We start from the raw sequence: 27,713 nt of genomic DNA, 5'->3' as shown, positions 1-27,713 counted from the left end.
AATAATTTAAATATAAAATAACACTTAGTCATAAAAACATTTTTAGAGGATAAAATAAGAACAGAATATAATTTTATTTATAGCTAATATATTTTATAAAAACATTATTTTAGAATTTCTGTGATAAAAGAGCAAAATGGCGACGTCCGCGAAGAAGGTAAAAAACACTTTTTGTTGTTGTATTTTTACACATCATGCCATGGCAGGTTATGACTTAAAAGAAAGAAAGAAAAGGCTTAATCCTAATGTTTAATAATACATGGATTATTGTAGTATAAAGTATAGTTAGTTAGGCCTAGCCTATGCCCTACCTTATTAGTAGGCTAGCCTACTACTACTAGCTAGGGGCCTAGGCCTAGGCTAGCTAGCTAGCTAGGCCTAGGTAGGCTAGGAGGAGGCCCTTCTAGTAGGCCTAGCTAGCTAGTAGTAGTAGGCTAGGCCTAGGCCAATAATTCTGCCACAATGCTAGTTAGTCCCCGGATAGGATATACCCCCACCGGTTCCACCTTTTTCATTTCACCATCTTCTTTACGGAACATGACTTTTTTTTTACAGACTCACCTCATGTCTTTTATCACAACAATAAAAACCCACGCACCCATTTTGACGCACTGTGACCATGTTGTTTATGATATTTTTAGTGGTAAAGTGACAGACACACCATCATTCATTGATGTGACGTACCTTCTAGGTTTTTTAACACACCCCTGTGTCACTGTCAGTAATTATTTGTAAATGACGCACCCATGACGCACCTCTCGCGGGGGTTGTATAGTGGGTCATACAAATTTGACAAGTGCATTACTTGCTTGAATCTTGTTTTCTTTAGAATATGTCTGTAGACAAGGGCACCTCATGGGCCGTCAAATCCAAATCGGATAAGACCAAAAAAATTGAAGTTCTCAAGGAACTTGAACAGTTAACACACAAGTAAGACATTGATTTTAAAGCTAATGCCCTATTATTCAAGAAATACTTGAGCTGGAGAGTTTTTAGAGAGATGTCCAAGAATGAAGTATGAAATTGAAGTATTACATTGAATATAGTAACCACAGCTAATTGTATGATTTTCTCCTTCTTTCTCTAATGAACTTTCAGTTGGTTTAGAAAGCTCAATACTTTAATGAAATTGAAACCTTATTTTATTTTCTTGAATTAAATACAGGATTACAGCAATAGATCGCGAGAAGAACACTCAATTATATAACAAACGAAACGATTTCAGGAAAGAGTTTTGCCCATTAGAAGAAATGGAACTTAAACTGAACACAGAGAGGAAAGCAGAGAGTAAGTCATTTCTATGGAAATATCAATATACCATCTAATCTGCAACATAATAAAATTTTTTTGTTAGTTGACCAGCAGATATATTTTATAGTGCATTTATTTTTATTGATACATTTTATAAAAGCTTTTGACATTTATATCAAGAGCTCACATATTGTAATAATGTATTCATTTATATAGCGCAAATTCTATGTTCAAATGAAGCTTTCGCATTATTACCCTGACCGGTTAGTTTTTATCAAACACGTATGAAAACATACTGTACTGCCATAATGTTTACAGACAGTAATCAGCGCAGTTGGTGTTTTGACCTATCCAGGTACCCATTTGTACACCTGGGTGGAGAGAGGACACAGCCAATGCAACATTGGACTCCCAAATCAAGCAATCAGAAGTCCAACTTCCAACACACTAGCCACATGCTCCTAGTCTCTATACACCAATGGTGTACACTGTTTTAGATATTTTGAAAAATCCTAAGCATGTTTTCGATTTCTCTTATTTAAGTCCAAAGGAAAGTCATTGCGAAGACAGGGGCAATGGAATGTTAGATTTGTAATCAGAATTTTCCAGGAAAGCTCGTACAGTCATTCATTTTTTTTTGAACAGTCAATAAGAGTTCGCAAATTTGCCCGCTGGTTGACCCCAATTCGAGTCCAAAATAAAAAGTCATTGCAAAGACATGTGAGCAAGGGAATTTCAGATTTATAATCAGAATTTTCCGGAGAAGATCGTACAGTCATTCAACAGTCAATCAGAGTTCGAAAATGTGCCCACTGGTTTACCCCTTTAACAAATAAAATGTTTCAATCCAGTTGAATTGACTGCTGCCCTCAAGTGATTGTGCAAGTTTTCCTATCCTAGACAGCGGTGATGGTTGAAACTGGTTCAGATCCTGCTGATAGCGCCCCCACCCCCCTAACCCTAACGTGAATTCTTTCCCTTCAAAATGTAACTATAGCATAGATGATGGATCATAGGAAAGAATCAAATAAAAATTAAACGTGATCTGTAGGTTGTCAATATAAGGAATTACTTTTTTGTGTATGTAAACTTGACCTTCGACCCTGCCCCTTCAAAATCAATATGTTGGGTCATAGAACATTGTGGCTAAATGTTTGGTTTCAGATAAAAACTGTCGCCTCTACGCAGTATACGTACAGGGTGGAGGGTGGTTACTACAACATTATCATATAACATACAGAAGGCGGAGGTAACTATAATATGTCAATATAAATGATGACACCTAATAAAAATCAGTTTATTAGTTGAGTGTGGGATTTATTTGCAAAAAATATTGAATTTTAAATTATCTTTATGTAATATTGAACATTATTCCTTTGTTAATATCAAGGCTTTAATATATTTATGATAATATATAAAATTATAATACAGTATTATATAATATTACTCTACTGTATGTGCTAGAGTGCAGTGAACCATACAAGCATGTCAATTAATTACTTGTGGTGATAGATGCTAGGGGCAATGACACTGGCATCTGATTATGCAGCCATATTGGATGTTCTTTCACCTCCATGGTGTCTTGCTAAGCTGTGGATGTGCTTGTGTCAAAGGACAATCTAGTTTAATATCAATATTTTAACCACAATACACACACAGTTGTTTCCTCTGAATTTAGTTGGTGTTCAACATACAGTAGCCCTACTAAACAATATAAACAGTTTTAAAAGAAAATGGTATCCTACACATTGAAAATTATCTTGTGGAGCAAGATGTGACATGTGATACAATACATTCATGATAAGGTTGGCTAAGCACCACCTAAGTAATAACTTTTTTATGGAAAATAATACTTGAGGGTTATACTTAAAGACCCCTTCCCTACAATTTGTGACGTTTTGTTAAAATAATACATATATATTACTTTAAAAACATTAAACCAGGTCATTCCTTGTCTTAAATACGTTTTATGGTAAATTATGATAAAAAGTGAGAAACAATGCACTACCTAAGTAGCTCGCGGCGAATGACCTCTCGTGGACGGTCTTAGGCCTAGCTAGGCTTAGTTTTGTAGGCCTAGCTGGTAAACATCGGTAAAGTACGAACATCGTACGCTAGTTATATACCTAGCCTGACGTTGTATAATTGTTTAATTATAGTTGCATTAATTGTGTTCCTATTTTTTCCAGACTCTGTTGATACAAATTGGGGAAAACCCGATATTTTCGCTGAAAAGTTAGGAGTCTTTCATTTGTTTTGGCCTCGATCTATCGAAAAGTGGGTGAATTACAGAAGAAAACAAAAATATCAATCCATGCGCAATGCATTTTGGGATTTATAGCAGGCCGCTAAAATTACTAAAATCAACTTATTTTTAACATTTTTAATCGTTTAAAGACAAAAAAGTTATCTCAATAGGACCATATAATATTTATTTTTACATTAAATATAATTTGTGACCTTAAATTAGATCTAAAAAACGTAGGGAAGGGGTCTTTAATTTGTTTCAGGTTGTTATGGGAATAAACCAAATAGCATGAAAATACTATATAGTATTACTTACCTACTGGAGATTATGGTAAAGGAAAGTTCATATTTGAACACATTTCACTATGGTCAGGGATGCTAAACATTAACATATTTACTTGTGAGATACCACCGATATTGCTACCGGCTAAGATTCAGAACTAACTTGGCTTGAATGTCAACTAAACACAATACATTTAAAGAGGTTAGGTTCTTTAGAGCTTGTTTCTTCTATATATTCACACAGTTATTAATCGGGTATATATTTGCAGCATATACAGGCCCATAGGTTCTGTTTTAGCTGCGTATCACCGAATAAACCGTTTAAATCGAAATATAATTAAAATGTAATGTTAATATCAAATGCATTTCTGCTCAATTTCTCGCCAACTGAAATCGTTAGCATTACTCTAGTGATCAAATGTTGCTACAGTGTAGTTGAATCAAGGTCAATCAAATAACCTTTATTTTGCATATTGCACCTACAAGTTTCCAACTGGTTAAATAGTGTCGGTTTAACACAGTTATTTTCTCGCTGCCATATAACAGATATTGACAATGTTTTGTGTTTCTGCACCATTTGGGTAATTATTTTATGTTTATTTTTTCACAGTAGAAACAGGATCTTAATTAGTAACATGACATGAAAATTAACTTAAGGTCAAAACATCTAATTTATTACCATGCATTGCAACATGTACAAGGAACAGGTCTGTCTGACCTGATTTCCCCTGAAGGAAACTGATCAACACAATTTTGGTGGTGACTATTTTGTTCAGACATGTCTCTCCTGATGATGATCATATTTGGATTTTAGGATTCATTATTTTTTTTTAACCCTCATCTTTAAACTCTTAAAATACTCAATAATAAATTTTATAAAAACATTTAAATAAACTCTGAAACAAGTTCTTTTTATCATTTTTATTTACACAATTACACATCAAAGACTATATTTTAAACCAAGTCCTATTTATTTCGATATGGAAAATCAATACAAAAAGCAAAAATATATGGGTTGTACACAAAAATCAATGAACAATAAAACACATCAATACAATACGCAATAGAAAATTAAAACCTGAAATACAACAAGGCCATATACATGGCTGAAGTTGTGTGCGCAAATTTGAGTTAGTGTTTACCGACCGACTGACCAACCGACCAACATAGTGAGCTGTAGAGTCACGTTTGTACGCGACTAAAAATCCATATTAAAAATTTCCATTGAAATTCATACACTGTTTTGTGAGTACAGTACCTTTTGAACATAAATAAAGAAGGTATATAAAGAGTCATCATTAATATAAAAGAGGAAAACAACTATTAGTATAAAAATTATATTTTTCAACTATGATAATATGATGATAAATCTGGAATTTCCTATACGGTAGGTGACTCTCTGTATAGTATCTGAGTCTCCAGGTTATATCGATGCTGATGGTAGATGATCGATGAAATTATTAGCACAAATTTAGTACTTTTCTATTGGTTTTCTAAGCTCAATAAATTAATTAAATATTCATTAAAACAGTTTTGCTGTTTACCCTAATCAGATGCTCTCTTACATGATTATGGTAATGCAATGACCTATACACAACACAAGTCATTTGGCCAATCACAAGCGCTGGATCATCCAAACTGAAGCAATTGAGATTAATCAAATAACTTGCAGTGTTGTTGTGCAATCGTCCTTGGGTTGCATCCTATAGGAACTAAGCTCAATAAATTAATTAACTATTCATTAAAATTCCTCCCTACCAGTAGTGGATAAGAAAGTATAGTCTAATAATCTTAAAGCTCAGGTACAGGCATGAATTTTAAATATAATATCTGGTTAATTGTACATAAATCAAATATTTGTAATAGAAATCAAGACGAAAAAACATGAATTTCCCTTAAAATGGTCAAATACAAAATTTGGCAAAAATTCTGCTATAAAAACCAGGAAGACTTTTTTTCAGTAGTTAGGTATATCTAATGTAATGACATGTCTGGTGACTCCCTAGAAGGTGAAAAAAGATGGTTGATATACAGTGGATAATTTTTGCTATAGCATGAAAATAAAATACTAGAAATGTAAAATTCAAGTTATATTACATATATTTAGTCATTTTTATCACACCGTTTATTTTTCATAGTTTTTAAAAATGCCTCTCTATTTCCAACATTTGTGTACAAAAGAATAGAGATTTTACTGTGTAATTTCAACAACCCCCCCCCCCCCCCCACTGATAAGAAAGTGCTTATTTTCAACAAGCTGGTGTAACACAAATAGAATCCCAAAAATTATGAAACATAGGGAAAACAGTAGATAGATAATTATTGGAATGTATGATCAATAGAAATGTTTTGCCCGTACTTGGCCTTTAAAAGGTTTTACCAGTGACTTACAGTAATAGAGAGGTTTCGCAATCTTACGAATACGATAACGAAAACGGATACGTAACGCACACGTATTCGTTTTCGTAAGCCATAAATAAATCTGTTTCGCATGGCAACGAAATATTGAGGCGCGTCCAAAATATGACTGCGGTAAATTTGAGCGAAGCGCAGGTACGTGTTGCTTGGTGCTTGGCTGCCTAGGCCTAGCGTAAACATCAAAGCGAGTGAGGACTTTAAAAACTGCTATTTATCAAAATTGACTTGGCATTTTAGTAAATTACTTTAGTAAATTACTTTCAATAAATCTATAATTATATTATAATCATGAATCATTCCTGATTCAAATGCAAAATGTGCAAAATAGATCAAAAACTATACTCGTTTTGTAGTTACGAATATGACTGGTGATATTCGTCAACACGAATACGCCTTACGAATATGAAATGGGGATCAGCTCAAAAGTTTCACAAATGTATGACGTATCCGTTTTCGTTATCGTATTCGTAAGGTTGCGAAACCTCCCTATTGTCTAGGCATAAAACCTATAATAGAAAGACTTGATACTTTGAGCCCATGTGAGCCAATTTGTTTAGCAATGGCTTTTATAATAGCTGAGGCGTTGGACCCTCTATGCGCTGTATCTGCTCCTAAACCATGGAGCCATTCATGCTGGGCAACCCTCAAATTCACCTTAGCTATGTTATTAGAATGATAATTCTTCTTTGAAACGGCCATCTTCTAACCTCACACATTCAGGTCGCGGGGAGGTCAAAGTTAAGAATAGGCCTATCACCAATTGACTTTTATTTATGTAAACAGGAGGGACTAATTAATGAGAGTTAGAGTTAGTTAGATACATTAATTGATAGTGTTATATATTAATCATAAATTTGTTTCCATTTCATCATCATATTTTGTAATAAGCCTATAATAATTATCAAAGTGCCTAATTTTGTTATTTTTTTCGATTAATGGTTAATTTTATTTAAATATCATATTAAGGACGGTCTATACATTACTAGAAGAATAAATTATTCTTGTCACGTATAAGACCCTTATCAAACTAAAATAATATAATTAACAAGTAAACAAAATAAAGTAATTGACACAATAAATCAATAAAAAATAAAGCAAACAGCAGTACGGCATCATATTAATCATTATATAAAGAAATTAAATATTTTTTAGCATTAGCCCGAAACACAATAATCGATTTTGGTGTCTTAAGGATGTCATTAAGTGTAATTTAAGTAATAGTGTATTTCATCTTATTATACTAATAAAAATACATATATATTATTCTCAAAAACCTTGTTTGATGATCACATTTCTTGCACAGTATGTTTGCATTTAATTTTTGTTTTTAAAGAAATCAAATTGAAGCAACACCTGGATAGAATGAGAGGAGCTGTAAGTCGTTTTCAAAAGGAGTTACAGAATGTTAAACCATCTCCTGAATGTAAGTTCAAACTAATCAGACACCTGGAGATTTACCCAAATTATCTTGTTCCAAGTTTTTATTCATCAGAATGTTTTAAATAATAGAGTTTTTTTGGTGGAATATTTAAACTTTATATATTCAATGTGCAAATTCTGGTAACAAAATGATGTGTGCATACTGTACCTAAAGTATATCTTGTTTTACAAAGTTTTCATTCAGAATGTTTTAAATATTATAGAGACTTTTTGGCAGAACATGTAAACTTTATACTATGTGCAAATTCTGCATATGGTAACAAATTGTGTGCGCATGCCTAAAGTTTAATTTATGCAAAACCATCAATTACAACTTTATTTTAATTATCATCAAAGCAAGGGATATTGAAACGTTACAATCATGTATGAATTTATTACAAATTTTGCAGAATTAAGAGCATAATAATATTTTTATTAAAAGTCAATCTGTAAAAATGAATATTTCAGTTCCAAATCACCATCAATGCACTTTCATAAAAAGTCTCCCATCGGGTTATGATGTTTTAGATACAAGTAGTGAATTATGCACAGAATATGTATTTTGCATTTATTAAGCACAGAATCAAAATCTAAAAGAAATTGTATGTTATAGTTGTTACTAATAACTGTTTGCACCGCTATGCTCATATGCATACATAGTATTATTTAATGGTGAGATTAACCATTAGAGGGTACATATTCTGCCGAAAACTTCCTAGTATAATGTATGGATTAAAGAAAATTATGCTTTTTAGAGAATATCCTGTTGAGGAAGTGCAATTTCGAGTTGACTATAACTCCTTTTTTTATATTATTATGAATCATCTTTTTTTTGTTATTGTCCATTAAATTCAGTTTATAGTTACCAAGATTCCCAAAAATATTTTCTCCATTTCATCCTCCTCATCTCCAAGTCATCATCATCATCCACATTTATTCAGCAATATATAAATATTTACATTGTTACAATATTCCAGGGATCTTACAAAGACAAGTAATTGTAGTCGTAAAACCCTTTAAAGAAAAATATATATATTATCGCAAAGAAAACCATGAAATAAAGTTTTAAAAGTTGAAAAAGTAGACATACATATATATATAATAATATAAAACCAACAATAAATATGTATGTACACGAACACCCACATTCATATATGGGTGAAGCATTTCACATACAGTAATTCGATATAATGTCTTTTAACACTAGTGATAGATGGTGCTAATTGTCTGTTACTTATTAATTAGGCTAGGTTTTTTCCCTTGCTTTTAGTTTAAAATGTATAACTAATGCCAATACGAACATTCCTTGCACATAAACCTAGCCCTAAATCTCTTTTTTTTTTGTATTCACCCAAGTTAATTCGATCAACATCCTTTCTAACAAATGGTTTTTTCATATACTATGACAACCTCCTTTTAATATACATACTTTTTATCAAATGTTCACAGTAATGTAATCAATTGTTTATACTATTTTTAGTTGTTGAAAAACTAAAAATTATGATGGAAGACATTGAGACTCACATGAACACTTTCAAAGAAAACCAGAAAACAGTGTAAGTAAAAATAAAAATGAATTAAACACTTGTAATTCGGCCCATATTGAAGATAAAAAACTCAAGATGCTTTTGTGACAGTATTTCGATTTTTCTGAAAGTCAATAGGAATAGAATTTTTTAAGCTATTCTAAGAATTTTTTGTTTGGACCTTTTTTTTTTTGGCAACATTACTTACAGCTAAAAACATCTTGGTTATGTTATGAAAGTACATCATTAGTTACTTGTTTTTGGAAAAACTAGAGAATAATGCAATCAGAAAAAATAATAGCGAGTAAAGTGTTTATTCGAATTAAATAATTTAGATCAATATCATGCCAACTTTGCTTTTCTTTAAACTTATAGCTTTGTTTTATTTGTATCGGTTTCTAATCTGGTGATGTAACATGAAAATGAATCCTTTTTAACAGTGGAGGTGATTTTATGTTTAAACTTTTCTGTGTTTTTTTAATTATTTGATAATGCCACTGTCTGTGTACAGTTAGTGTTACTTAATAATTGATAATATTAGGCAGGCTAATAATGTATCTTTGCCATTTGAATAATTATTTATCTTGTTCAGTTCAGTATAAAATTCTAGTAAAGTACAGTTTTACTAGACACAGCTGAAATTAGTATGTTTATATTCGTTAAATGAGGAGCCTATATTTTTGATGAATCATAGTAACCAACTATCGTGCGGGTCCCGCATTTTTAAAGTGATTTTAATGAAAAATACGTTGTTGTTCCAGCCGGCCCTCTCTCTAGTAAGTCGTGTGCGTGCAGAAGGATGGGTGAAAACGATGCTGCAATTTTAATTGATATTGTCAAAATATTATGAAACAATCGAAAAGTGCCAAATGTGTCCACCCCACAAGAGTCTATACAACAGTACAACAAGTAGAGTCTGTCACACAATTAGGATCTCCCAGGTTGGTAACTTTTAATGATAATATTTTATAACTAACTATATAAATCTGCAATTCTCCATTATTTAATTTACCAGTTATGAAGAACTGATTCGGGATGAGAAGATTTGTTGCCAGGAAGTAATAGCACTTGAGAAGAGATTTGAAGCCTGGTCAAAAATAACAAGTGTTCCAATTGCAAAGACAAAACCTAGCACATCAGCTAAACATAAACAGAGGTCATCCACTACTACTACTGCTCACAACTACCCCACAGAAGTCATAACATTTGAGGTTGTTAATGCTTGATATTTGTTTATTAACCAGGGCTAGAAATACTTTTTTTATCAACTTACAAACCTTTGCTAGTTAATTATAAATAAAGAAACCATGTCCCAGCCTACTGTATTGTTTGTGCCTTCTGCGCCCCATCTTAAACAACAACATAATTAATATAGAGAATTTATAAGATACAATTACAGTAAAAACTTTATAAAATTGCTTGGTAAGTTTTAGATCATGTCAATCAATGAATTCTACTACAACTGTATTTTAATACAATATTGTGTTTATGGCATGTGGTGGGGTGTTTATTAGAGGAAATATATAAAGGCCCTGGGGCATTTATTCAAGGGAGCGTTTATTCAAAATGATGTTCTTTGGCGGGCGTTTATTCGAGGTAGGCATTTATTCAAATACCGTATTGTTTCTAATAAACGCCCCGGGGGCGCTGCATTTTTTCAAAAAGGGTGGTGGAGAATTTATTGGAGGTACATTTTAACACCCAAAATTACCTAAACAGGCTGATTTAAAACATTAATTATTTGTTGAAAACCAATTAATGTGCAAGCTATATCTAGGCCATATCCCGTTTGCTAGTTATTTGACCAGCAATAAGTCCATCGCTAGTGGGTGAAATAAATATAATACCCTTTAAAACAATCTAAGGATACACATGCAATTCTATTTGAGCACTCATTACAATATGGAAAAATCTCAGAGGGGGCGTTTATTAGGGGCGGGGCGTTTATTAGAAACAATACAGTAAATACAGTATAGTGACTCACAATTTGAACATTTAATATATTCAAAATTGCATGCCTTTGATATTTATCTTTCATTTAATATGTAGAAATTTCTCCAACAAAATGGAGGTAATCGAGGAGGATGGGATGAATATGATCATCAAACATTTCTTAAAATCCGTAGTACTTTCAAAGTAAGTTGGTTATAATACTGTGATGGTAAGATTGTGTTACTATTCTAAGCTCTATTGATTAAAGTAACTCTCAATAAAAAACCCACTTTTTTTGACCTTATCAAATTTGCAATTATGCTTTGTGTTGATTGTGTAGTAGGCATTAGTTCATGCATTTGCTACACTATTAGTACAATGCCAGTTATTATTTATTATTTTATATATGCTTTTCCATCTATTCAATATTTTTTATGATGTTCATATAATATACATAAATATTAAAATGTATGTTGCAGCATAAAAAATACAACGCAGTGGGTTTATAAAGTATCTTAATAAATTCATATCGTAGTATATTTTCAATGATGTATGAATTTGTATTTGGTTTCTGCCAACTTTATCTCCGCACAGAATATAGTAATAATAGGAACCATAGCCAAGTTATTATTCAACAGATTTCGAACCCCACCACCCCCACTCCCCCTGTTTATCTTTAAAAATTAGGCTGGATATGCTGCCTAAATAAATTCTGTTTCTGCACTCACTTGCCATTTGCAATCTAGTACAGTAATAAATGGTTCCTGGTCAGTTCCAATTTTTATTTATTGAAATGAAGGTCAACACTTTCATAAACATCAGAGTGTCTAATCTGGCACCTTGAACTTTCATACTCTTATAGTAAGGTATGCTGCTGCATTAGTGATAAAACTCTTCATAATGTGCCTCAGGCCATTACCTACTAGCTGTTACCAACTACAGTACATTTTAAATGTGAATGCTATTTTATTTTTCATAGTATTTGTTGTATATTAATGTGTGTGTTTGGAGGGGGATGTGGGGGTGTATGCATTGGTTCTGGTGTATTTAATCATGACTTAAAGACCCCTTCCCTGCAATTTTGGACGTTTTTTGGAAAATAATACATATATATCACTTTAAAAACATTAAACCATGTCATTCCTTGTCTTAAATGTACGTTTTATGGTAAATTATGATAAAAAGTGAGAAACAATGCACTACCTAAGTAGCTTGCGGCGATCGACCTCTCGTGGACGGTCTTAGGCCTAGCCTAGCTAGGCTTAGTTTTGTAGGCCTAGCTGGTAAACATCGGTAAAGTACGAACATCGTACGCTAGCTATATACCAAGCCTGACGTTGTATAGTTGCTGCATTAATTGTCTTTCTATTTTTGCCAGACTCCGTTGATACAAATTGGGGAAAACCCGGTATTTTCGCTGAAAAGTTAGGAGTCTTCCATTTGTTTTGGCCTCACGATCGATCGAAAAGTGGGCGAATTACAGGTGAAAAACAAAAATATCAATCCGCGCGCAATGCATTTTGGGATTTATAGCGGGCCGCTATAATTATTAGAATCGACTTATTTTTCACATTTTTAACCGTTTAAAGACGAAAAAAGTTATCGCAATAGGACCATATAGTATTATTTTTACATTAAATATAGTTTGTGATCTTAAATTAGATCTAAAAAACGTAGGGAAGGGGGCTTTAAGTATTGTTCATAATTAATCACTATTGTGGGTTGAATTTCAATCAAAGTTAAATTATGTATGTACAGCCTATAAATAATAATAATAAATAAATAATTCCAACCGCCCAGTGATATATTGAAAATTGATTATATATGTGCTTCAAAAAAGATTCAAACAGTGTCCCAATCAAGATTCAAATCTGGAATCTTTTAAAGTAACTTCCTACCATTAGACTTGTTCAAATTGAATGCATGTGTACACAAGCACAACATAGATACAGTATTACATTTATAGACGTGTACTGCTGTAGAATTACTTGATATTTTATAGATATTAATACTGTTAATAATCTACAGAATTGTACATTTGTTTTTCAGTATTTTCTAAAGTAATCTCCCAAAAACCTAAATTATTTTACAGGGAAAACCAGCATTCATGGATGTTGCAGTCAATGAGTTACCTATACGATCCATTACAGATATAGTACAACATGAAACTTGGTATCAGCAGTACAACAAATTATTAGAGGAGAAAAAACAGGCTATAGAAAAATGGAGATCACAAAAGCAGGTATAAATTAAATGACTAGAAGGCGCTCCAAAACTGTAAAACTTTATCTACAGTAGGCCTATAATTTTCCCAACAAAAATATCATTGCATATTTTTGGAGGACAAGTTACTCTTTACAAATTAAAAGTTATGATTCCTTAACACTATAATTTTTACTGTAAAATGTTACAAGATTAGCCTACATCACTACACCATAACAGTGTTCTTACATAGTATGTCATAGTAATAAAACTCATGTGGCTAAACAATTTGGTGAAGGAGTGGATATGAAACTATTATTTATTTGGCTGCGTAATCTACGTGTAACTTGTATCCAGATAAAATTTATCGTTTTACACGTTTATTTTCAGGTAAAACGAGATGAAATTTTAACACTTGAAGATGATGTGGGAAGCATAGAAGAGAAGGCAAAAAAGGAGCAAGTTCGATTGAAAAAACTTGAAGAAGAACGTAGGGAAAAACAAAGGCGGCTAAATGCCTGGAAGGTAGGCAAATTCTGTATTTTCTTATTACAGTCAAAATATTTTGTTTCACTACTAATATTATATCCAACCAACCAATTTCCTGAATCCAGTTTGCCAAATGCCTTGGAAATGTAATACTAATAGGGAGCTATTGATTTACTGAATACTGAATACTGAAATGCTTTATTTGTCCATCATAATCATAAAATAACAACAGAAATTCTTCTAATAGATATACAATAAAATATATTATGTACACACACATAATTGCACAAAAAAATATAAGTTATGAAACACGGTGTAAAAATGACAAGGTATTAAATTAAAATTGAATAGGATTCAGGAGATTAAAATAGTTTAAAACAGCTTTAAAAGGATTAAAAACAGCTTTAAAAGGATTCAAACCATTAGAATGTTCCTAAAACCTTACAATTTATAAATTGCTAAAATTCAAATAGGCTAAAAATGTTAAAAACGTTTAAAATATTAAAAATATAAAAACATTTTATAAAGTTTCATTGTTTACATAGTCTTGTATAACATAACATTTTATCGATGGTGACGTGAATTAATTATATGAATAGCATTTGCAACAAAGGCATATCTCGATCTGTTTGATTTGACCTATGCATTGATGTGTTGTCGGTCATTGTGGCCTAGGAACCACCAAAAACATAGAATATAGTGAGGAAGAACATCCAAACCGCATACATTGTATCGTCTGTATTCATGTATATTTTCCTAACTTTAGGCTCAAAAGGAATTAGAAAAGGCTGTGGAAGAAGAGACAAAACTGCAACAGGAAATGAAGAGGGATAAAGAAAGGGAAAAAGAACGCTTCAGACAGGTACATGGGTATAGTTTCCCCATTCTTGATCATATAGCAACATTTTAACCACAAACTTTTTTTTTTATTAATTTCATGCAGGTATTTAATTAATTTTTAATTCCCATCTATTTATCCTTGTAATAATCTGTTGATTTTATATTTTGTTTAAAACAATTGGTTAATATCATATATAACCTGTTTCATTATATAGTATACCATGAAGGCCCATTTAGATAATTCTGCCATGATTATACAGTCAACCTTCTCAATTACACACTTCTCATTTACCAATTACAAATCCTCTACTTTCTGAATGGTCAATAATGATGTCATTGCTACATTTACACACTGCCCAAGTAAATGGCAAGGTCAACTAGGTACAATCTCTTCATCATCAATGATACATAATTGAAAACATACATTGAATGAAGGACAATAGTCAAAATATCAGACAGAAACATCCTGCCCAATTAGGATGTATGGAAATGGAGTTAAATACATCCATTCCAAGATGAAATGCAATTAGGCATATAAACACAATAAAACGTGAACATTATTGCAGCATTCGCAAATACTGTATGTATGTAACTTGTACTTTTTATACACATTGGCTTCCAGCAGATGTGTTTTATTATTGCAGAGGTTTATTATAGTATTATTAATACCATGTTTATTTATTTGGATTTACACTTTTACATCTTTGGCACACTTTAATACAAAGGGGCATCCTTCAAAATAAAAAATACAACAGAACAGAAGTAATGTCGAACAAATAAATAAATATAAGATTGATGGCAAACTGTTAACAGCATATAACTAACTATTTAAAGGTTACATGATTAACGAATTAAAATAGAATGAATAAAATAGTTATTGAATCATGGATTTCAACAACAAAATCTGAGCATCACAAAATTTAATTTATATTTGGTCAATCAAACTATTGAACTGTGATAATCATATCAACCATATTTTTATCTTGTTTAGTCAATTCAGCTTTGCCATAGAAATCATACAGTGTATTGTCAACATTTCCTGATTGCTTATGTAATGTTCTCAAAATATTGATTTGATTTGATTTGAATTTATTAGGAAAATCATCATAAAAAACACATACAAAGTGATAACATAAAATAGTGACATTACAAAATAATACATTTATATTATAAAAGATTTTCCAGGATAGCCCAAAAAGCTTATTAGCTTATTTCCATTGGGATCCTTTTATAATTTAAAATAAAAAATATAAAAATTACAAAGTATTGCATTAAACACGTAAATATAACAAAAACAATAATATAATAAAACAAGTTAAATTAAAAGACTATGATTGACTTATAGTTATTTGACAGTATTCCTAATAGTCTAGGACCTGGGTCAGATTTGTATGCATTTAATTTAGGAGAGATTATCTCAACTGTTATAGGATAATTTGACCCCAAGGAACAACATGGGATATGTGCCAAATTTGATATCCAGGGCGAACATGCCCAAAACCGGGGTCAAAGGTTAAAAATGTGTGGTTCTTATATCTCGACAACCACTTGTCGTACAGATTTGGTTTTGGTGTCAAATTGTTCAGAATATAAATATTTATATTCGGTCTAACACAACTTTTAGCAAAAAAATGACCGGAAATGCTTTTACTGACCTTTGACCCAAAAATGACCAAAAAACACATTTTCGGGTTAAATTATTCTTTAAAATGCCAATGGACAAACTGTATGGTATCAAATGAAAGCATACATAATGTGCTACCCACTGCTACCCAACTTGTATTGAAAATATTTAACTATGAAGCTAATTGTATGGAAAATGTGCATATTTTGATTACTTTTATAGAAAAAATGAATATTTGGTAGCATAATTGTTATGTTTATTTATATAATATTAAATAATTTAAGTGTTTGGAAAAACTATTTGGTATCAAATGAAAGCCCATAAAACATTCTATCCATTGCTACCCAACTTGTATTAAAAATCTGTAATTATGATGCTAATTTTGTTAAAAATGTGCATATTTTATTATTTTTTTACAAAAATGAGTATATTAAATAGTGTAAATTTATTTTGGTTTATTTATCTATATATAAATTATGGTTAATTCTGACATAGGCGAGCACAATGCAAAAACTTCGGTACAAATCTCCGCCTTGGATACCTACCTTATCTATCTCAGATGTACCGCGAAACGTAGATTTGATAACATTAATGTGCAGTTCGACGCTATTTTTCCATATTTCTATCTTAGCAAGATATTATAAAGAGTTTTTTAACAACATTTATGATTTCAACAGTAGATTTTCTACTCAATTTCAATTCTTGGCGGTCAAGTTATTTCCGGGTTTATGATAAGTTCACTGCAGCAACTTGGTTTCAACTATTTTCTCTCTTTTATACACAAGGGAGCAGTTAAAATAATAGATTTGACCCTAAAGGTGACTGGAAACAGGCACTTTCCATCAATCAATACAGTGTCCCTTTGAAAGACAGAAGAAAAAAACAGATACTATAGTAGGACTGGAGCTTAAAAGTTGGCCATTAGTCATAGCCATTTTAGTTTTTTGTTTATTTTAGAAACGGACCGCGCGTGTGAAAGATACAGTAATTATACTGCAAATTAATAAAGATCAAATTAAATATACGCCATAAAGAATCGGAATATATTGTGGGGAATAGTATTATAAAATTACATAGGGAGATTTGATGATAAGACATTAATCGAGTGAAATTCCGATAGCTGAGTTTTATTAAGTAAGCTGGCAGGAATAACTGTAGGCTATCTGTGTCCTGTTAGGACCGAGATGTCTGCCCATGTTGCAAGCCGTAATGTCTTCTTTCTTGGGCCGAAATGGCCCACTCTGTCACGGCAGTTAGATAATAACACAATTATACTATTTGTAGTAGAATTCTTCGCACTGTTATCTACAATTTACCAAGCATTTGTTATACTTTTTTACCACTTTTCATATCTATTAGATAGAGGATTTCATTTGATTATAAATGTTACCATATTATTAAAACTAAAAAATGTAACATATATCCCTCGAATAAGCCCCTCCCTCGAGTCAAATGAACTCCGCCTCCCCACCTCCGCCCTATAAGGGCCCTACCAAATAATAAAGACTATACTTTAAAATGTTATTAATCATCTAAGACACTGTGAAACAGAATAGTTTAGTTTTACGAATGTCAAGCATTTTCAATAATGGTAACCGACAGAAAACGTAAAAGAAGAACATTCCGAGAACCATCGTCTACACTTTCTAGAGGGGGAGCGAGCGAAGCGAGCTCACCCTCTAGTAATATTAAATAATTCAAATGTTCTTTTGGTGTCAAATTGTTCGGAATATACATATTTATATTCAGTCTAACACAACTTTTAGCGAAAAAATGACCGGAAATGCATCTAATGACCTTTGACCCCAAAATGACCAAAAACACATTTTCTGGTTAAATTATTCTTTAAAATGGCAATGGACAAACTGTATGGTATCAAATGAAAGCATACACAATATGCTACCCATTGCTTCCGAACTTGTATTGAAATTTTTAATTATGAAGCTAATTGTATGGAAAATGTGCATATTTTGATTACTTTATAGAAAAAATGAATATTTGGTAGCGTAATTGTTATGTTTATTTATATAATATTAAAGTGTTTGGAAAAACTATTTGGTATCAAATGAAAGCCTATAAAATATTCTATCCATTGCTACCAAACTTGTATTAAAAATCTGTAATTATGATGCTAATTTTGTTAAAAATGTGCATATTTTATAATTTTTTTTACAAAAATGAGTATATTAAATATAGTAGAGTAGAAATAAGGTTTCACCTCAAAAAAATTGCAACAAAAGCTTTTTCAACGGATTTTGGTAGTATTGGGTGTACTAAATAACAGAAAAAAAGTCTCAAGAATTTCGACCACCGGAAAGTGGTTTTTTTCAAGATGGCCGCCAAAATATATAAAAAGTGAACATGGCCATACCTCCTAAACTACTTGGTCTATTGATATAATTTTTGTACCAACATACTCAGAACATACATATTTATATTCGCTATAATAGAACATTTTGGCCAAAAATGACCGGAAATACCATTTCTGACAATTTGACCTTTGACCTTAATATGTTGTATCTTGGTAACAACTGACCGTAGGGAAACAAATGATGGCTCAAATTGTTCAGAATGTACATATTTACATTTATTGTAATGAGACATTTTGTCAAAAAATGGTTGGAAGTAAAGGTTATTGACCTTTAACTTTATCTATGTAGAATTTCCATATCTCGGCAACTATGTGTGGTAGAGATTTAAAATTGGGCTCTAAATACTGAGAATATACTTATTTATATTTACTCTAATAAAACAGTTTGACAAAAAATGACCAGAAACGACATTTTTGACCATTGACCTTGATTTGCTATATTTCGATAATGACTGACTGAGATACACCATTTATGGCTCAATTTGTTCAGAATATAATTATTTTTATTTCGTATAATGGTCTAATCTACCCATGAAATAGAGAGCTTTCCTGGAATCAAGTAACTGTAATATTTATAAAGACTTTTAGAATATGAGTTCAAGTTCAAATTGTTCAGAACATACTGTATACATTCTTAATAATAATAGTGAATAAAAAACCGAAAAGTAAAAACAAAAACAAATATAATAATAACTTTTAAATTTCTAATTACGGTGTAGCAGCAATTGATTAGATATTGTGCATGTGTATTTAGTACGGCATCCTAAACAACTGTTCCAATCCATAGCGTCTACAACTGCAACATACACCCAGTAGTACAGTTACAATGGATGATTTTCAAAGTTCTTCTGGAGCAGCAGTTTCAATCGTCATTATTGGCACAAATGTTTTATTACAAACTTTCCATCCCCACTTGGTAGCATCCATGGTATTATCTTTCTATATCCATTGCATGATTTGACTGTGACATTTTGTAGCAGATGAGGTTGGTGGTAGTTGTTGAGGCTAGGTTTGATAAATGATTTATCCTCAACAACTTTCTTATTAAACAGCTTGCAGCTGTAGCTACAGGGAATCCAGTGACTTGGTTCCAAAAAGAATAGACATGGCCTTCAGTCCAAACTCCTCGATAGTTTAAAGTTTGTGATGCGGTTGAGTGAAAATATCGGCACACATGTTATATTCTGGGTTACTTTCAATCAATTGATTAAATGCCGCTTTCTTGCTGATTCCTAAAATCCTAGACGTCGAATCACAACCAGTGAATGCATGCACTATGGGTAATGCATTTCACATTTTATATCCTAAAACAGATTTCAATCTGGTTACATTAATCACTCTAGTAGGCCCATCTTTTCCTTTGTCTGATCTGAAGTACACTTCTCGGTTTGTTGTATTTACATAGAAAGTAACCCAGAATATGACACTGATGTGTGCCGATATTTTCACTCAACCGCATCAGGAACTTCAAACTATCGAGGAGTTTGGATTAAAGGCCATGTCTATTCTTTTTGGAGCCAAGTCACTGGATTCCCTAAATAGCTACAGATGCAAGCTGTTTAGTAAGAAAGTTGCTGAGGGTAAATCATTTATCAAACCTCAACAACTACTACCACCAACCTCATCTGCTACAAAATGTCACAGTCTTAAAGTATACTATCAAATCATGCAATGGATAAAGAAGGATAATACCATGGATGCTACCAAGTGGGAATGGAAAGTTTGTAATAAAACATTTGTGCCAATAATGACGATTGAAACTGCTGCTTCAGAAGAACTTTTGAAAATCATCCATTGTAACTGGATGTAAAACTGTACGTTGCAGTTGTAGATGCTGGATTGGCATGTACTTCAGTTTGTGGAGTGTGTCAACTAGAAGAATGGAACAACGTAGACAGAGAGATTGATGACGATGATGAAGACGAGGTTGAAACAGTTGTTTAGGATGCCGTACTAAATACATGCACAATATCCAATCAACTGCTGCTATACCGTATTTTAAAAGTTATTATATTTGTTTTTGTTTTTACTTTTCGGTTTTTTATTCACTATTATTATTAAGAATGTATACAGTATGTTCTGAACAATTTGAACTTGAACTGATATTCTAAAAGTCTTTATAAATATTACAGTTACTGGATTCCCAGGAAAGCTCTTAATTCCATGGGTAGATTAGACCATTATACGAAATAAAAATAATTATATTCTGAACAAATTGAGCCATAAATGGTGTATCTCAGTCAGTCATTATCGAAATATAGCATATCAAGGTCAATGGTCACAAATGTCGTTTCTGGTCATTTTTTGTCAGACTGTTTCATTAGAGTAAATATAAATAAGTATATTCTCAGTATTTAGAGCCCAATTTTAAATCTCTACCACACATAGTTGCCGAGATATGGAAATTCTACCTAGATAAAGGTTAAAGGTCAATAACCTTTACTTCCAACCATTTTTTGACAAAATTTCTCATTACAATAAATGTAAATATGTACATTCTGAACAATTTGAGCCACAATTTGTTTCTCTACGGTCAGTTTTTACCAAGATACAACATATCAAGGTCAAAGGTCAAACATGCAAGAAATAGCATTTCCGGTCATTTTTGGCCAAAATGTTCTATTAGGGCAAATATAAATATGTATGTTATGAGTATTTTGGTACCAAAATCATATCAATAGACCAAGTAGTTTAGGAGGTATGGACATTTTAACTTTTTATCTATTTTGGCGGCCATCTTGAAAAAAAACACTTTCCGGTGGTCGAAATTCTTGAGACTTTTTTTCTGTTATTTAGTACACCCAATACTACCAAAATCCGTTGAAAAACCTTTTGTTGCAATTTTTTTGAGGTTGGCCCCTTTTTTTAATTAGTTCTACTCTACTAATAGTGGAAATTTATTTTGGTTTATTTATAATATTAAATAATTCAAGTGTGTGTCATTTTTTGTTAAAAGCAAAATTCCAGCTGATTTAGTTTCTCTAAGTTGTAAAATAAAAAAAAAAAGATGTTGCAATTTTTCTAAAAAAGCTTAAGGGTGTCAAATACAAGATGTCCACCAATAAATGTACCATATTGGACAAATTAACACCCAATATGAATCATATTTTTAGTTAAAATTAATGTCATATAGTCTAGGACCTGGGTCAGATTTGTATGAATTTAATTTAGGAGAGAATATCTCAACTGTTATAGGATAATTTGATCTAGACTACCCTTAGCCTAGATATAAAAAAATACAACATAATTAATATCTAAAAGTGATAAAACAATAAAAATTCTTGGTAAATTTACCAAGATATTCCAAACACTTGAATTATTTAATATTATAAATAAACCAAAATAAATTTCCACTATTTAATATACTCATTTTTGTAAAAAAATTATAAAATATGCACATTTTTAACAAACTTAGCATCATAATTACAGATTTTTAATACAAGTTGGGTAGCAATGGATAGAATATTTTATGGGCTTTCATTTGATACCAAATAGTTTTTCCAAACACTTAAATTATTTAATATTATATAAATAAACATAACAATTACGCTACCAAATATTCATTTTTTCTATAAAAGTAATAAAAATATGCACATTTTCCATACAATTAGCTTCATAATTAAAATTTTTCAATACAAGTTTGATAGCAATGGGTAGCATATTGTGTATGCTTTTATTTGATACCATACAGTTTGTCCATTTGCATTTTAAAGAATAATTTAACCCGAAAATGTGTTTTTGGTCATTTTGGGGTCAAAGGTCAGTAGAAGCATTTCCGGCCATTTTTTCGCTAAAAGTTGTGTTAGACTGAATATAAATGTATATTCTGAACAATTTGACACCAAAAGAACATTTGAATTATTTAATATTATAAATAAACCAAAATAAATTTACACTATTTAATATACTCATTTTTGTAAAAAAATAATAAAATATGCACATTTTTAACAAAATTAGCATCATAAATACAGATTTTTAATACAAGTTGGGTAGAAATGGATAGAATATTTTATGGGCTTTCATTTGATACCAAATAGTTTTTCCAAATACTTAAATTATTTAATATTATATAAATAAACATAACAATTACGCTACCAAATATTCATTTTTTCTATAAAATTAATCAAAATATGCACATTTTCCACACAATTAGCTTCATAATTAAATATTTTCAATACAAGTTGGGTAGCAGTGGGTAGCACATTATGTATGCTTTCATTTGATACCATACAGTTTGTCCATTTGCATTTTAAAGAATAATTTAACCCGAAAATGTGTTTTTTGGTCATTTTTGGGTCAAAGGTCAGTAAAAGCATTTCCGGTCATTTTTTCGCTAAAAGTTGTGTTAGACCGAATATAAATATGTATATTCTGAACAATTTGTCACCAAAACCAAATCTGTACGACAAGTGGTTGTCGAGATATAAGAACCACACATTTTTAACCTTTGACCCCAGTTTTGGGCATGTTCGCCCCGGATAGCAAATTTGGCACATATCCCATGTTGTTCCTTGGGGTCAAATTATCCTATAACAGTTGAGATATTCTCTCCTAAATTAAATGCATACAAATCTGACCCAGGTCCTAGACTATAAATGAAACCTGGGAATTACACATTAGAAGAGAAACAAAAACTAAAGTAATTCATTAATAATATTCAGTATGTGTCCAGGTGGTTTAGAATTTCTTCTATGCCTGTAAATAATATCAATGTAAATAGACTATGTTTATTTTAATAAAACAGACAAATTTCTTGTTTCTGCCTCAAAATAAAATATTTATTATACGAGTACTTTCTACCATAGATCATTATCAGGTACTGATAGAATATTGGTAAAAGACGAATACATATAGAAAAAGGGTACACTAGAAAACAAAGGAGTCTATTATTTTAATTGGGTAATGATGACATTTTCATCAATGCTGACCCATTGATTTTGCAGCAGGCAGGAACACATCACATATATTATCTCATAGTAATCCTGACAGCTTATCAATGCCTTGGGGAAAAGTAGGCCTAATGAAAGCTGAAGGTCACATGCTCTGAAACAATTGTATTACTAATGTCCCTTGTGTGTGTAGACATTTCCTAAACAAAACAATGGACATGCAGTTTCTGCTGTGAAAAATAAGGATTAATTATAGCCCTGTAAATAAATTAACCATAATTTCTTGGCAGCAGCAGAAACAGGATACTTCAGGATGCATTCTCACAACAGTAAAAAACACCCACCTGATTGCTGTGCAACTCTTGGCTACAATGCAAACAAAAATTTATTTAATATACCGCCATTGACTTGGGTCTACTAGTTGGCCACCTTGCATTTGCATTTTTTCGATCGATGGGTATAAAAATTATATTTTTAAAAATAAACAGTTTTTAGCAGTTTTAATGCACTTATTTACATTATATTCAAATTGCATGTGATTAAATAATATGGATTAGAATTTTAAATATGAAAGAAAAACCAAAAGAACAATGCTCGTTAATGTGGCTGCACTTATAAAAACACAAACATATTTATCATAAAGAACTATACTGTATAACATGAAAGACATGACAATGACAGGACAAATACATAAAACAAATAAGACTGAAGCACAATGTACTTTTTGTTGACTGCAGCTCAAAATCTCAACCCTATGAATAAAATATGATCTTTATGTGGTGTTATTGGTGATTTTTTAAAAGGTCACTTGCTGTTAATCTAATTCTAGGCCCACTGCTTCAAAAAATGAACATTATTTATATGCTGTAGGTGGAAGGTGCTTAGTGGTTTGTTCCTCCTTTTTTTTGTTTGTCTATTGGCTATTTTGCTGAATTGTATAAAGATACATAAATATACATTTTCTAAATATACATTTTCTAAAGCAAAAAACTCCTGAAATGACTATGCCTAACTTAAGTTATGAAATGGATCAGTTCTTATTATCATATGTGATTACTGGGGGTTATTATTCAAACTAATCTTAAGTGAGATCTTAATACAGAGGATATTGTTTCTAGAGCCTCCAGACGTTTTTATATGTAATGTAATGTGCCAATATGTGCTGACTTAATCACTGTGTATACTGTACTATAAGACCAGTTCTAGAATATGTTGCATCACTTTTACATGGCGTTTTCTCTTGTTCCAATTGTAAGGCTAGCAAAAGAGTCCAGAAAAGGGCTTATCGCTTTAGAATCAGACCATGGTCTCAACCAATATGATGCTTTTTTAATTACTGATTCCCTTTACTTACTTAAAACTTTACTTAGTTAAGGAAAGAAGAGTGATGCACTTTCAATTGCTTTTGGCAAAGTTATATGAAATCTGAAGACTCCCCCCCCCCCCCCCCCCTCCACCTTCCATATTTCAAACTCTTCATTCTGAAAAATAATAAATTTATTAATCAATTACTAAAATAATTAATCTGTTAATTAGTATGTTGGTAGAGAGGTAAATTCATATTTTTACAATTTCACCAAATCAATAATATTGATTTTTTTGGTTAATGTTTCATAAAGTTCAGCATCTTATTATTGGGTCTGTTTCTGCGGTATACCGTTTAAAAAACAAAATTTCAAATATAATTTTTATATTGACTGCATTTCTGCTAATTTTTGCTCCCAAATAACTGTTCAAATGGACGGGTGGTAGTCGACGGATATTGTTACCCAAAATGAAATGCGCAGAGAAAGTCAATTCAGTTGGCTTAAGCTCAATGGCGGTCAATAAAAAAACCATTATTTTGCGTTGCAGCTAAAAAATGCACAGCTATAACTGTCAAATGGCGTCCTATCCCCCAATGGGTATTTTTAAGCGTTATTTTCACGCTGCCATTTAACCTTTTAGTAAATCAATTTTTCTTGTTTCTGCTGCAAAGAAATTTATGGTAATTTATTCACACAGTTATTACGGTAATCATAATTATCAAAAATTGAAAAATTTAGTGGAATTACATAACATCTTGTGACTTACTTATAGATTCAAGTAAGATCTAAGGTGGAATCTTATATTCAAAGTAAACGCGAAATGGAAGAACAACAGAATGTTGAAAATGAATTACAAAAAGAAAGAGAACAAGCTGAAAAGAGACGTTTTGGTCAGTTAGAGATACAACGATTTCAAGAGCGTGACCAAGATAACATTAACAAGAAAATAATTAAGGATAAACAAAAACAGATAGCAGCCAAAGAAAAAGAAGAGAGGTTACATAGGTTAAAAGAAACAGTAAGGAATTTACATATTTATCACATTTTGATTCAGCTTATATTTTGACACACATGGCGTATTATACTGATACTTGAGCTGGAATTTAAAAGCCTGCTGGTAGTGCTGTAAAAAAAACAATAACTTGAGACTTGTTGTAAATCTATCAATAATCTGGTTACTCCTAACTCTAGTCATAATTTTCCTTCCTTTCAGGTTGCAGTTAATGTTGAAAGGGACCCCACACGTCTCTACCGCATGACCAAGGGATGGAAGGAGCGTACCAAGGATTCTGGACCATCAGGCAATGCACAGGTCCTTCACATACCTCACAGGTTGTTATATCATATTTAAATTGCTATACAGTTTAAAGCAAGTGCACTCTAAGAAAAGATTGCGATTGAATTATTTATGTGTATTCTCATTTTTATACTGGCGGATATTAAACATTCTAAAGTTTACATCATTTGACATATTAGACTATATTTAAATGAAATTAAATTTAACTTTGAAATTTACATTCATCTAATTTTTGTGATGGGAAAAAATGTTAAACCAATAAGAACTCATGCTATATGATGCTTCCACTATTTTGCTCTTTTCCTTTGTCTGTTTACTATCGAGTAGTAAGGAGAGATTATTGGCATAAGCATTAAAGTCATTTTATATATATTTAAATACGTTGTGTGTAATTCAGTTTACTAACAAAAGAACATCAATACTGATCTAATAATATGAAATTATAAAGATAAGAAAATTATTATTATTGTGCTAAAGTGAACAAAGGTCCCATTTGACTACTCCTTATAACATGATAGAAATGCTAGGTAATTATTGATTCTTTATTTTAGAGCTGTACCATCTTGGAGAAGTGGATTATGATAATTCGTATTGCAAGTGATGTCATTACTTATTTTAAGCAGTACTTCTACGAGAAAATCAAATAACTGAGGAATTGCGTGACTGAGTGTCAATATTACTGCACATATTCGCCAGTTTGTATTATCAGCATACATTACTCACCATCCATAAACTATTTAACATTTTTTTTCTGCATTTACTGTGCCATCTATATTTTTTTTAAATTATTTTTTGCTATTGTACTATTCATAAATTCATAATCTATTTTTAATTTTTAAGTCATTCTGGTGTATTTATTTGTAACATAATTTCTAATGAGGCTGACGTATTATAGATATTAATTAATTATCCACACCACTAACACGAACCACCGCCCCCCCCCCCCCCCCTTCCAAAAGCAAATTATTTTAACTTTTATATACAGACCATGAACCAGGTCACATGTACAAATGTTAAGGAAAGGTTACTCATTTTTATACATTTTCTAGAGTGATTGCATAACTGGGTCGTCATATTTATTGAAAATCTACACCACTTTCTCAATATTTTCAAGGTTTTTATATGTATACTATTTCACAGATTTTACATTAATATATACAATACAGTATATATTATTAAACAACACATTTTCCCTTTATTTCTTCTTTACAACATAGTTCTGATACTTTCTGTTTTTATTTTTTTATTAACCTAAAATACTATTTATGATTCATTATTATGTTGAAAATGTGTGCATTCTTACTGTATGTACACACACACACATCGTGGTTCAAAATTGATGCCAATTAGTTTATTTTGGAAAAGTCACAGTCGACAGTGCACGCATATTTTCGCGCCGCGCCTTTCGGCAGTTATATTCAAGAGGACGGAAGCATTTAATAGGAAACTGTATCACGTAGAAGCTTGCCTGCCTTTTATTTTGGGAAAAGAAATAATGAAGAAGAAGTGTTAAGATGATGTCTCGCATAATTTATGTTGGCAATAAATGAAATACAAATGATGACTTGGAAATGTGTTTTTGTAGGCTACTTGTAATTGTTGTTGTTTACTTCATGGAA

The 27,713-nt window shown here is 31.5% G+C and overlaps 1 protein-coding gene across 2 annotated transcripts; it reads left to right on the top strand.

Moving 5' to 3' along the window:
• The first annotated feature begins 128 nt into the window (after positions 1 to 128).
• Positions 129 to 26,926, top strand: LOC144844641 (coiled-coil domain-containing protein 112-like). 2 transcript variants are annotated; one of them, XM_078701644.1, is made up of 13 exons: positions 129 to 157; positions 830 to 930; positions 1,166 to 1,287; positions 7,532 to 7,621; positions 9,098 to 9,173; positions 10,159 to 10,354; positions 11,193 to 11,279; positions 13,168 to 13,317; positions 13,668 to 13,802; positions 14,533 to 14,628; positions 25,570 to 25,815; positions 26,011 to 26,129; positions 26,646 to 26,926. In XM_078701644.1, the coding sequence occupies exons 1-13, from the start codon at positions 137 to 139 to the stop codon at positions 26,674 to 26,676; spliced, it is 1,470 nt and encodes a 489-aa protein (XP_078557770.1). In that variant the 5' UTR covers positions 129 to 136; the 3' UTR covers positions 26,677 to 26,926. The 2 variants fall into 2 exon arrangements, with proteins under 2 accessions (XP_078557770.1, XP_078557771.1); XM_078701645.1 differs by lacking the exon at positions 129 to 157 and adding an exon at positions 191 to 206.
• Positions 26,927 to 27,713: the final 787 nt, after the last annotated feature.

This window comes from Antedon bifida, chromosome 6 (genome assembly GCF_963402885.1).
Source record: "Antedon bifida chromosome 6, ecAntBifi1.1, whole genome shotgun sequence".
Classification (NCBI taxonomy): Eukaryota; Metazoa; Echinodermata; class Crinoidea; order Comatulida; family Antedonidae; genus Antedon; species Antedon bifida.
Note: the sequence above shows the minus strand (reverse complement) of the source record. Positions and strands in the feature narration are given on the sequence as shown.